At 40.2% G+C, this 10,755-nt stretch overlaps 2 protein-coding genes across 2 annotated transcripts; both read left to right on the top strand.

The window, feature by feature from the left end:
• Nucleotides 1-347: 347 nt before the first annotated feature.
• psmd3 (proteasome 26S subunit, non-ATPase 3) lies at nt 348-4,697 on the top strand. Its single transcript, XM_074695819.1, has 12 exons — nt 348-691; nt 1,574-1,764; nt 1,885-2,025; nt 2,137-2,273; nt 2,449-2,639; nt 2,720-2,823; nt 2,951-3,065; nt 3,200-3,319; nt 3,434-3,537; nt 3,642-3,797; nt 4,252-4,302; nt 4,427-4,697. Exons 1-12 carry the CDS (start codon nt 520-522, stop codon nt 4,502-4,504), a joined length of 1,560 nt encoding a protein of 519 aa, XP_074551920.1. The 5' UTR covers nt 348-519; the 3' UTR covers nt 4,505-4,697.
• Nucleotides 4,698-7,020: 2,323 nt separating this feature from the next.
• On the top strand, nt 7,021-10,050 carry csf3b (colony stimulating factor 3 (granulocyte) b). The gene is made up of 5 exons (XM_074697327.1): nt 7,021-7,296; nt 9,023-9,195; nt 9,299-9,409; nt 9,627-9,758; nt 9,853-10,050. The coding sequence occupies exons 1-5, from the start codon at nt 7,281-7,283 to the stop codon at nt 10,048-10,050; spliced, it is 630 nt and encodes a 209-aa protein (XP_074553428.1). The 5' UTR covers nt 7,021-7,280.
• Nucleotides 10,051-10,755: the final 705 nt, after the last annotated feature.

Raw genomic sequence — 10,755 nt, forward strand, 5'->3', positions numbered from 1 at the left:
TTCAACTGCTTTGTTTTAGCCTAGTAGCTTGTATAAAACTATGAAAGAGGCTATTTATAATTTCCTGAACATAAAATGCATTCACACATGGTATGGTCAAGGGTAACACACACTTGTTAATGAGATATTCTATAACCCGACCAGTGCTGACTCAAAAAAAGATTTATGTTTATCAATTTTATTGATTATAGTTTTATTGATATTTTATTAAATTTTCATTAAAACTTATTTTGATACAGAAAGCTATAGACTGAATAACAAAATGCAGAAAGCACCGTTACAAGGAAAAAATGAATCTATTTATCTGTGTTCTTCTTCTTCTGTCTGTGCAGTTGTTTCAGCGGTCGACTTGTGCTGTCTGACGTATCCCACAATCCCTTGCTCTTCAAAATAGTTGCCAGTCATCGTCTGAAGGATCACACTAAACAGTTTGAGGAGACTCTGAAGGGCTGAAGTACATCCCTGAACCAAGGAGTTCTGTATTTATCCGTACCCTGAGCTGCTTGTCTTTTATACATCATGAAAGAAACGGCGGCTAAGCGGCGGGACAAAGCGGGAGGCCGGGACCGGGACTCCAAGGCTGAGAAGCCGAAGGAGCCGGGCCCGGAGCCGCAGGACGTGGAGATGCCTGAAGAAGACGCTGCTAACGCGGCTAAACAGCCGAAAGAACTGGACAGCCTTACTCTGGATGGTAAGAGTGATACTTTAATTTATCTTTACAACTTTCAGGAGAGACCGAGAGATGTGTAAGTTAACGGTTAGTCCGGTTATATGAAGGAAACGTTCATGGAGCGGCAGTTAGCCTGTTAGCATGGATGGCTAACTAACGCAATAATAAAGGTAACTATTAAACAAACAACAAGCCAAGCTGCAGTCACTTCTGTGACAGAGGAAGGTTAACTGAGAGAAGCCTGAGGCCTGTCATATTTTCATGAATTCTCACACTGCAGTCTGCTTTGGAAAAGAGATGCATCATCCTCTGATCAGGAAATCTGTTTTTGTTGGTGCAATCCTCCCTTTCAGGACACTCTGTGACAAATTTCATACTCGTGACTTAACATACAATAGTTTCACCTCATTTTCTGGATATACATTATCATGCCTGGGGCATTATGCAATAAAGGTGTTTTTAGACCCTACGACTAAACGGGATCGAATTGGCTTGGTAACCATCCCGACATGACCCGCTGTACAGGTTGACTAGCAATACTTCCTGGCATCCTGAGGGCTGGACCACAGGGTGCAGGGCAAGTGCTGTTGGCTCACTAGTTTATCAATCTTAGATGATGATCGTACACAGGGTAAAAATGAGAAATCTGTATGTTCTCATTTGGCTGTAAATCAGAGTGTGTTGAGTAAATGGGCAGCACTGTCTGTATTCCATTGCAGTTTCCTCAATCTGACCTAGGTTTCAGCTGAATTAAAAGAGAAAAAGTGTTCAGAAATGTTTTCTCTCAGTTGAAGCAACATTAAGCTAGGCAGTTTGGAATTTTTAGCAAAGGTCTCATTTTTGTTTTCTTGTTCTGATATTTGCTTTCTTGCCTGGTTTGATCCAACTTCCTGTCTTTCTCAGACATTAAGGAGCACGTGAAGCAAATCGAGAAGGCAGTGTCGGGAAAAGAGCCTCGCTTTGTGCTGCGTGCCCTGCGCGCGTTGCCCTCCACCAGCCGTCGCCTGAACACCAACGTGCTGCATAAAACCATCCACGGCTTCTTCACCAACAATGCCACCACCAGAGACTTCCTGCTTGGCTACTTGGAGGAGGTGAGGATCATCTTACCATCAGAATTTAAGAGCAGGAGTATTCTGAAAGCGAAACTCACACAAGAGGTTTTAACTTGTTTGAGTTGTTCAGAGAAAAACATCTTTATCTCTGTTTCTCAGCCAATGGAGATGGCAGAAGGAGATGTCCAGTTTCGCCCAAGGACCGGTAAAGCTGCATCAGCTCCTCTGCTGCCGGAGGTGGAGGCTTACCTGCAGCTGCTGCTAGTGGTTTACCTGACAAACAACAAAAGATACACAGAGGTATGTCTTCATGTCATCTAAACACTGTTAGTGTTGTTTTATGCCTTTAAAGATAATGATGGTGATTATGATGGTGGTGCTGGTCACAGAGCTGTGTTTTCTGTGTTTCAGGCTCAGAAAGTTTCAGATGACCTGCTGCAGAAGATCGGCTCTAAGAACCGCAGAGCCCTGGATCTGGTTGCTGCCAAATGCTACTATTATCATGCTCGAGTGTACGAGTTCCTCAACCAGTTTGACACCATGCGCAGGTACCCACACTTACTCTCTCCATAGCTTGCAGCTTACAGGGAGACATGCAGAGGAGTGTGATGTGTTCCCTCAAAGTCACTAATCCTAATACCAATACTCTTACCAACCAGACTGCTCATAGGATGACTTTTAGCGTGTAAGTTTCCACTCTGAAGCTGCTCTTCCTCTCCTCAGTTTCCTCCACACTCGTCTGCGAACAGCGACTCTACGTCACGATGCTGACGGTCAGGCTGTTCTCCTGAACCTCCTTCTCAGGAACTACCTGCACTTCAACCTGTACGACCAGGCTGAGAAGCTCGTGTCCAAGTCCGTGTTCCCAGAACTTGCCAACAACAATGAGTGGGCCCGTTACCTTTACTACACAGGTGGGTCTGTTACCTTGACTACACAGGTGACTTCCTGTCTGTGTGATGTGTGTGTTAATCTGTGTGATGTCAACCTGCAGGTCGTATTAAGGCCATTCAGTTGGAATACTCTGAGGCTCGCAGGACTCTTACTAATGCCCTGAGGAAAGCTCCACAACACACTGCTGTGGGCTTCAAACAGACGGTCCGTCACAAATATTAATTCTCTGTCACACTGTGTTTTGAAGCCACCTACATTGCCTGTCAGTAACTCAGTAAAACATGTTTTTAAAATTCGATTCAGGTGAGTCACATGTTTGGTCTGTCTACAGGTTCACAAGCTGCTGATCGTAGTCGAGCTGTTGTTGGGAGAGATTCCAGACAGACTTCAGTTCAGACAGCCGTCACTCAAGAGATCTCTAATGCCCTACTTCCTGCTCACACAGGGTCAGTTCAGATAAAAAGATAAAATCCAAACAGACTCAAAATAATCAAATATTATCCCCACAAACTGTTAAGACTCAACTTTTCTTTGAAACCCTGAATAAACTTACCTAGTGTGTGTGTTTGTGTGTGTATAGCTGTGAGAACAGGTAACCTGGCTAAGTTTAACCAGGTGTTGGAGCAGTTTGGGGAGAAATTTCAGACAGATGGGACGTACACGCTCATCATCCGCCTGAGACACAACGTCATCAAAACAGGTGAGCCAATCACAGCCCACCACACATCTGACACCTCGTGTTAACATATCTGTGCTGTGAGTGTATTTGATCCTGATTGTCATTGTTTGAGTATGTGTGTGTGTATGTGTGCAGGTGTGCGTATGATCAGCCTGTCGTACTCAAGAATCTCTCTGGCCGACATCGCTCAGAAGCTGCAGCTCGACAGCCCAGAGGACGCAGAGTTCATTGTTGCCAAGGTAGACAGGATTTACTCTAACTCATGCTAAAGACTTTGAAATTGTGACCTTAAAGAACGTTGTTGGAGGATGTTGGGAGAGAATAACCTCTTTGTGACCATCAGGCTATCCGTGACGGAGTGATTGAGGCGAGCATCAACCACGAGAAAGGTTTTGTTCAATCGAAAGAAACGATGGACATATACGGCACCAGAGAGCCTCAGCTGGCTTTCCACCAGAGAATCTCCTTCTGCCTCGATATCCACAACATGTCTGTCAAGGTATTAACACACTCCACGCTCCTGAGACACCCACACCAAGAGCAGAAGGTCCACTCACATCCCTGGTGTTGTTTTTACCCCAGACATAAACTATTTATGTGCTTAATATGTAATAACTCAAAAAATTCAGATCTGCTTTATTATTGTTTTGAATCAATGAATGAAAGAAATTTATTTCAGTTCCCTTGCAACACAATTTGCAAGTTCGAAGTAAAATTTTGAAATTTCCAAGAAAACCTGAAAGAGTGTACGTTGAAGCAAAGCTTATTAACACGTACCCTTCTTATCTCATAAAACATAAAAAAAGGAAAAAGATCACAAATAAGTGTGAAAAAAATAATAATAATAAAAAAAATGCGTGTTGTTTTTTAATAATTGGAGCTTTGTTCTTAGAACCATGAAGAGCTTTTTTTCATCACATGAGAAATAACTGAGCTCCTTGTCTCTCCCATAGGCCATGAGGTTTCCTCCTAAAGCTTACAACAAAGACCTGGAGTCAGCAGAGGTAAAACACACACACACACACACACACACACACACACACACCTGTAACAATCATGAGCCCTATGAATGTCAGACTTCCCGCCACCTCTGACATGTTGATGTTTCTGCGTTCATGGTGCGTTTAGGAGCGTAGGGAAAGAGAGCAGCAGGATCTGGAGTTTGCGAAAGAAATGGCTGAAGATGATGATGACAGTTTCCCATGAGCCTCTCTGCTGACTTCCCATGCAGACAGGAATCATATATATACTGTTTGTCTGCTTGCTGATGTTAGTGATACAGATATTACCCACAATCCCCCTCTTCCCTTGCTTCTTTCTCTCTGCTGTGTATTCCTGCTGGGACCTCTACTGTTTGTTCTTTCTCTCACACGAATAAAATACACCTTGGTTTTGTTTACACTGTGGTGTCTGTGGGTTTCTCTCTAAACTTCACTCATATACTATTTAGGATAAGTTTAAGTTAAAAACACTGACAATACTTTTTATTTTGTGATATTTAACGTTCACAATGTGGTTATACATCAAAATAATGGACATAAATTGTCCCTCCTGTCTCAGACCAGTAGAATGTGAAATTGTGAATTTTGTCCCACAGAGGCTTTTTTATTAAAGCTGTATGCTAAAAGAAGTTCCAAAAAGTTCCATCCTTAAATATTTAATGCATTATTTCTCCAGGTACAACTGAATTTTTTGAAAAACTTTAGATATTGAACTGTAGCTGATCGGTTTTACTGACTGTAAAGCTTTGTGGCGCCCTCTTCTGACCAATAGACGAACTTAAGTTCTACTGGTATTTTCAATTGTTGTTTTGCTTCTTCTTCAAAACATGCACCAAAAAAACCCCTATTCGTTTTTAATTCGTATATGAAAAAAATAAAATAAAATGCTTTCTATAGACAGACAGGATTCTACATTTTCACATTTAAAAGTTTTTATCAGGTTGTTTTGTGACAAAAATTAGTTAAAACAGATAGTTAAACTTGGCTTGCAACATTTGAATAGAAGAACTTGTTCTCAGCTGCTCTTGGTTCATATTAAAAACAAAATGTTCAAATCCAAAAACTAAAATTGAGAACAGATGCAGCTAAAGTATAATTTCCTTCACTTCCGCAGTTTGTAGTTTCAGTCTGAGCTCTTCCAGCTGCCGTGTCAGGTTATTTCATAATCTTTGTATGAAATCCTCTGAGTCAGCTTACGCTCTGCTCCACTGAGGCTGTACCCTTTCAGTGCCCCACTGGAAAATATGTTCTGTGTAACAAACAATAAAATCTTCCTTCAGTCAGTGGAAAGTTTTAGTTCTCATGACTTTTAAAAGCTCAAATACAATAATAGTTTACATTTTTCTGAATGTTTTTGTTTCTGAGACAATAACTTTTAACACAACCACAGGTTTGGCCCATGAACAGATAGACTCCACTATCTACTACTATTTTCATTATCATCTAAATTCATCTGAATCAGTGTCCCAAAATTCCATCTGAGTCAAACTAGAATTGAAGCATTTTAAAAAGTTCACCCCGAGGTCAACAGTATGTGAAATCAAGCAGTAACTTCCTGTTCAACAACGTGAAGGCAATGGAGAAGTGCGAAGAGTGGTTGCAGAAACATGTGAAACCACATTAAAATATTTAATTTATGCCACTTAAATTAAACCCCAATTTAAAGCAGGAATACCCATCAGAATATGTTTTTGTTTTTTTTTCTTAAAGTGAATCCCTTATGCCCGAGGCCAGCCATGACTCACCACGATGATGCCGCAGTGATGAAAAATGAAAAGACACTGTGTACAGAATTGTTTAAAAGAAGTAAACCCATGCTTCATCTTCATACAAAAGACATTGTATAAGTTTATTCTTTCATTATTCCCTGTACAAAATATTCCTCTCCAAAAAATATTTTTTCTAAAATTTTGTTGTAAAAAATGGGATTATCAAATAATTAAGGTGGTGCAATTTTCAGGAAAATACAGTAATTTAAGTTATGTGTTTTGTGCTCTAAAACTAGAATAAAAGTTAAATTCACATCATGATTAAACAATGATTTAAAAAGTGTATGACTGCATTTCTGACTAGAGCTTCCATACCAACAAACAGGACTAAATGAGAAAATTTAAATTTAATTTTATTTTAATGTACTTTGATTTTCTATTATGTACTTGTTAATTTATCATGATTTGTATAATCTGTTTAGAGTTAACGTACATCTAAAAATGTAAAATTATCATCAATAGATTTATTTTACTCATCTTTTTAAAAAGATATCAGATCATGTTAATTACTTTAAATGCTTTTCTGAGGCTTCATAAATATTAAACGGTTTTTAAAACGTACATCATATCCCCATAACCTCCCCTGTGTATAAATTCAGGGCTTTTACCTGCATTTTTGCATCACTTCTGGAGTATTTTTCCTTAAGTGCATTTTCTGTTTCCTCCAGGAAATATGTTTGATTTTTACTGCTGACTCACAGTCTGCCCAGGATTTCTTAAAATGAAAGAGTTTGGTTGACACACAGGAAGTACGTCCGGCTGAATAATACGACCACACACCCTGAAAAACCCTCTCTCACACCTTTAGTAAATAAAAAAAAAATATTCCCACAGTTAACCCGTGAGGTAAAGTAATTAGAGAATTTGAGGAATTTAAAGTCAAAGGAAAACAACGAAAAAAATTGGATTTGTGAAGAAATGAAGGTGTGTAGTCACGTGGCTTCAGGTAAGCCCCACCACCCTGCGGATTTCCTTGAGTCTGACTCGCCCCTCCGCGCACTGCGCGCAGATCGCCTTGTGACGACTTGTGACGCAATCCGTTTTCCCCAAACTTCGTGACTTCGACTTTAATAAGATGACTCCACGCCACGGAAAACCCCACCACACGAATATAAGACCCAAATCCCTGCAAATGGAACCTAAATCAGAATTTACCGAGTTTAGCGGCGGACAAACACCGAGACAGAACCACCGACAGCCTCCCTGACAGCCATGCACACCTTTATAGGTAAGAGCTAACGTTTGTTATTATAATCATTATTATCGCATGGTACTGGTGAAGGAAGGAACTGCTGATGTCGTGTGAATAAGCATGGTTTGGTGGAGAAGGAAAGAGATTTGAGCAATCAAAGTTACAGTTGTGGAAACTTAGTGATATTCACCCTGCAAAGCTGCACTGCTGTATGAGGGGTTGTTAGTGCCACGGTCCATAGCCCGTGGGGGTGAGTTAATGCCACACGCTGCTCAGGGATAGAAAGCCTCTTGTAACCAGCAGGATGTAGGCCTGGAGTCAGGCAGAATTACCTGTCCAGACATAAATCACCATTATCCTGTTTTTACATTTGACTCCCAGTTAATTTATTGCTTGATCATGTTATGATCATCAGCCAGTCCTTCATTCTTGCAACATTATGAGTTTAATCTGGTAACACAAGAACTTTAAACTCCAAGACTGTAATTTTATAACTTGTATCATAACTTTAAATTTGTAAGATCAATCAGTCAGGCTTTATTTGTAAAGCACCTTTCATACACGATAAAAGAGTAACTCTAAGTGCTTTATATACAGAGAATAGTAATAATTAAATTACGACTTTATACTTGTAACATTATAACTTTGATCTTGTAACGCCTTTCAACCCATAATGTTGCTGCTTTTATCTCGTAACATCAAAACTGTGTTTTTAATATTTCAACTCTTTTCTCATAAAATAACTTACAGAAAAATTACAGCTTTAGTCTTGTAGCATAATGGCTGGTTTCTTGTATCATAACAATTCCTGTCTTATAACATCGTAATGTGTATCCTATTTATAATACTTTAATCTCACAACATGTTTATATTGTGGCATCACAGCTTTGATGTCATAAAACAAAAATGTTCATATTGAAACATCATATATTCAATCTTGTGACATCACAATGTTTATCTTGTAACATTACAAATTTATTCTTATGTTACAAGAATAAAATGTTGCCTCAGTATTACGATTTAAATCTCATAGCATTGTGGCTTACTTCTCATTACATTACAACTTACAAATTACAATTTGTTTGTCTGTTGTTGTTATTAATTTGTATTGTATTTTTTTCTTTTTAAATGTGTTTTAATTAATTGCAAACTGAGCTTGAGTATCAAGGAAGGCACTTTTAAATAAAATGTATTATTATTATTATTATTTTTATTATTATTATTGTTAGTGGTAGTAGAAGTAGTAACCTTAACTTGTAACATCACCCTATTGTCATGAGACATTTAGACTTCAATATCATAAATCTGCATTGTTTATATTGTATCATTACAACTGTAATCTTTTAGCATGACAATGTGTAACTTGTAACATTACAACCTTATTCTCATGCTACAACTCTATTTCTGTAACATCAGGATTTAAGGGTCTGAATTTTACCTTAATTCTCTCAACATAATTCTTTTACCTCATAACTTAACTACTTGGTTAACTTTTGATTTTTTTTTTGTAGTATTGTGATTTTAAACTTGGAGTATCAATAATAGAATATGTTGAATCTGAATTCATATTTCACTTTTTGGTTTATTTTCTGTTGGGCAATTTCTCTGCATATGTTGGTAGAAGTTTGAAGGGTTAATGATGTGGTTAAAGGTCACTTTTCTCCACCTCTGTTAACCAATAACAATGAAAAAGTCAGCGGTCAATCTCTACCTCCAGGCTGAGAACAGTTCTTAACAGACATCATGCGTCTTCTTCTTCCAGTCCGTGTCCTGCTGCACCACTGCTTGTTTGCAGTTTTGGTTCGATCAGCTCCTCTCAGCTCGCTGTCAGACCTTCCACCAACGTTCAGAGAAGAAGCCGAGCAAGCAAAAACGCTGGTGGAGAAAATCTTAACAGACATACCAGCTGTGCACTCAGCTACTGTTGACACAGAGGTACCTGAGAGATGTGGTCGAGCTGAGCTCTGACTGGCTCTTTTTCTACTTCTTCTTCCTCTTCTTCCTCACAGGTTTATAACCTGTTTTTTGTTTTCCTCAGGGTTTGACTCTTGATCCATCCACTCAGACGGAAAACCTGCAGATGATGGTGGCATCCTTGGGAATACCAGCCTCACCTGTTCTCAAACCGCTGTCTGAGCGCTTCACACTGGTAAGTCTGCATGCTGTACAGGGGTCTCCTTAGTCCCTCAGGGTCTTTGATTTCATTTGGGGTATGTGGAGAGCGGTAGGAGAGTTTTTGAGCGATGTGTGATTCAGAGGTTTGTTGGGTTTTAAGGTCTTCAGAGAAAGCTGATTGGATTTTGATGAAGAAGTTTTGTTCTTAGTCTGTGATCCCACTATAATCAGCTGTTTGTCGCCCTCTACAGGACCAATGTGTAAACCGCATGTCAGCAGGAAGCCAAATGTACCAGGAGCTGCTGGGAGTATTATCTCACAGACTGAGTGGACTGAGCGACCTGCAAGAAGACCTCAGAAACTTAGTGACACATATCAACAAGGTACCAGGATGTGACATCACTGAACTTCCTGTCTTGCTGTGCCTCACTTGGATTGAGAGCTGACTCGTTGTCTCTGCGTGTTTCTGTGTTTCAGATGAAGGAGGTGGCTCAGCTCAGCAGCGGGGGTGAGGAGGACCAGAACTACAGTCTGGACCTGGCTGCTCAGGGCAGCTATAACCTTCAGGTGGCGGTCCACCTGACGCTAACGCAACTCCGCTCCTTCTGCCAAGACCTGAAACGCAGCCTGAGAGCCATCTCCTCCCACAGGATGAGAGCTTCAGGAGCACGTTAAGACACTCTCTGGGCTGGGTAGATGCTGCATTCAGGGACATGGGGAAAATTAGGACAGCCTTGGAGTTAAAGTTTCTTCAAAAAACACAAGGTCTAAAAGTCGTGAACTCTGAAGGGATCAGCTCACGCACGACCCCATGAGAGGGTTGTATTTATTGTTGCTCAAACGCAACCACCTGTTGCTTCATCTTGGAGCTGCTGCACACCAAACACCAGACTGCTGCGGCAGATAACAGATTCTCTTTCTGACTAAAAAACAAACTTCTACCAAGCAACTCATCTGTCTGCAGAGACCATCTCTGCTGACTGCTGCTACACTTGAAGAATTATTTATTTATCTATTTATATTTCGAGATGTTTCCTGATGATCTCTTCTCAGACTGGCTGACGTGCATCAGTGATGTAGGACTTTCCAGCATGTTCCTCTATCAGCAGAAGCATCCGCCTCTTCTGTCCCAGAAATCCACAGAGCAGGAATGTGAAGGAATTTTAAGGGAGGATTTTGATGGATTTGAGACATGCAGGTCTGAACCTGTGCATCTCCTGAAACCTCTGGTTCTTTCTGACTGAGTCTGTTTCTGTTTACAGTGTTTGTAGAAGTCGTGAGGATGCAGAAATACCTGACTTGAAAAAGCAGTTAACATGAAACAGATTAGCAGTGGGAAAAGTCAGTCTCAAACTGAAACCAGACCAGTGTTTTTAAGAT

This window comes from Halichoeres trimaculatus, unplaced genomic scaffold (genome assembly GCF_033239565.1).
Source record: "Halichoeres trimaculatus isolate MK-OKI-2021-1 unplaced genomic scaffold, fHalTri1.1 fHalTri1_scaffold_20, whole genome shotgun sequence".
Taxonomy (NCBI): domain Eukaryota; kingdom Metazoa; phylum Chordata; class Actinopteri; order Labriformes; family Labridae; genus Halichoeres; species Halichoeres trimaculatus.

Excerpts from the sequence above, each read along its gene's own strand:
- psmd3 (XM_074695819.1), top strand. The coding sequence starts at position 520 with ATGAAAGAAACGGCGGCTAAGCGGCGGGACAAAGCGGGAGGCCGGGAC. Across the intron at positions 2,640-2,719 it reads CCGTTACCTTTACTACACAG|GTCGTATTAAGGCCATTCAG; the intron begins GTGGGTCTGTTA and ends GTCAACCTGCAG. Across the intron at positions 3,538-3,641 it reads CAGAGTTCATTGTTGCCAAG|GCTATCCGTGACGGAGTGAT; the intron begins GTAGACAGGATT and ends TGTGACCATCAG.
- csf3b (XM_074697327.1), top strand. Across the intron at positions 9,410-9,626 it reads TGTCTGAGCGCTTCACACTG|GACCAATGTGTAAACCGCAT; the intron begins GTAAGTCTGCAT and ends CGCCCTCTACAG. Across the intron at positions 9,759-9,852 it reads TAGTGACACATATCAACAAG|ATGAAGGAGGTGGCTCAGCT; the intron begins GTACCAGGATGT and ends TCTGTGTTTCAG.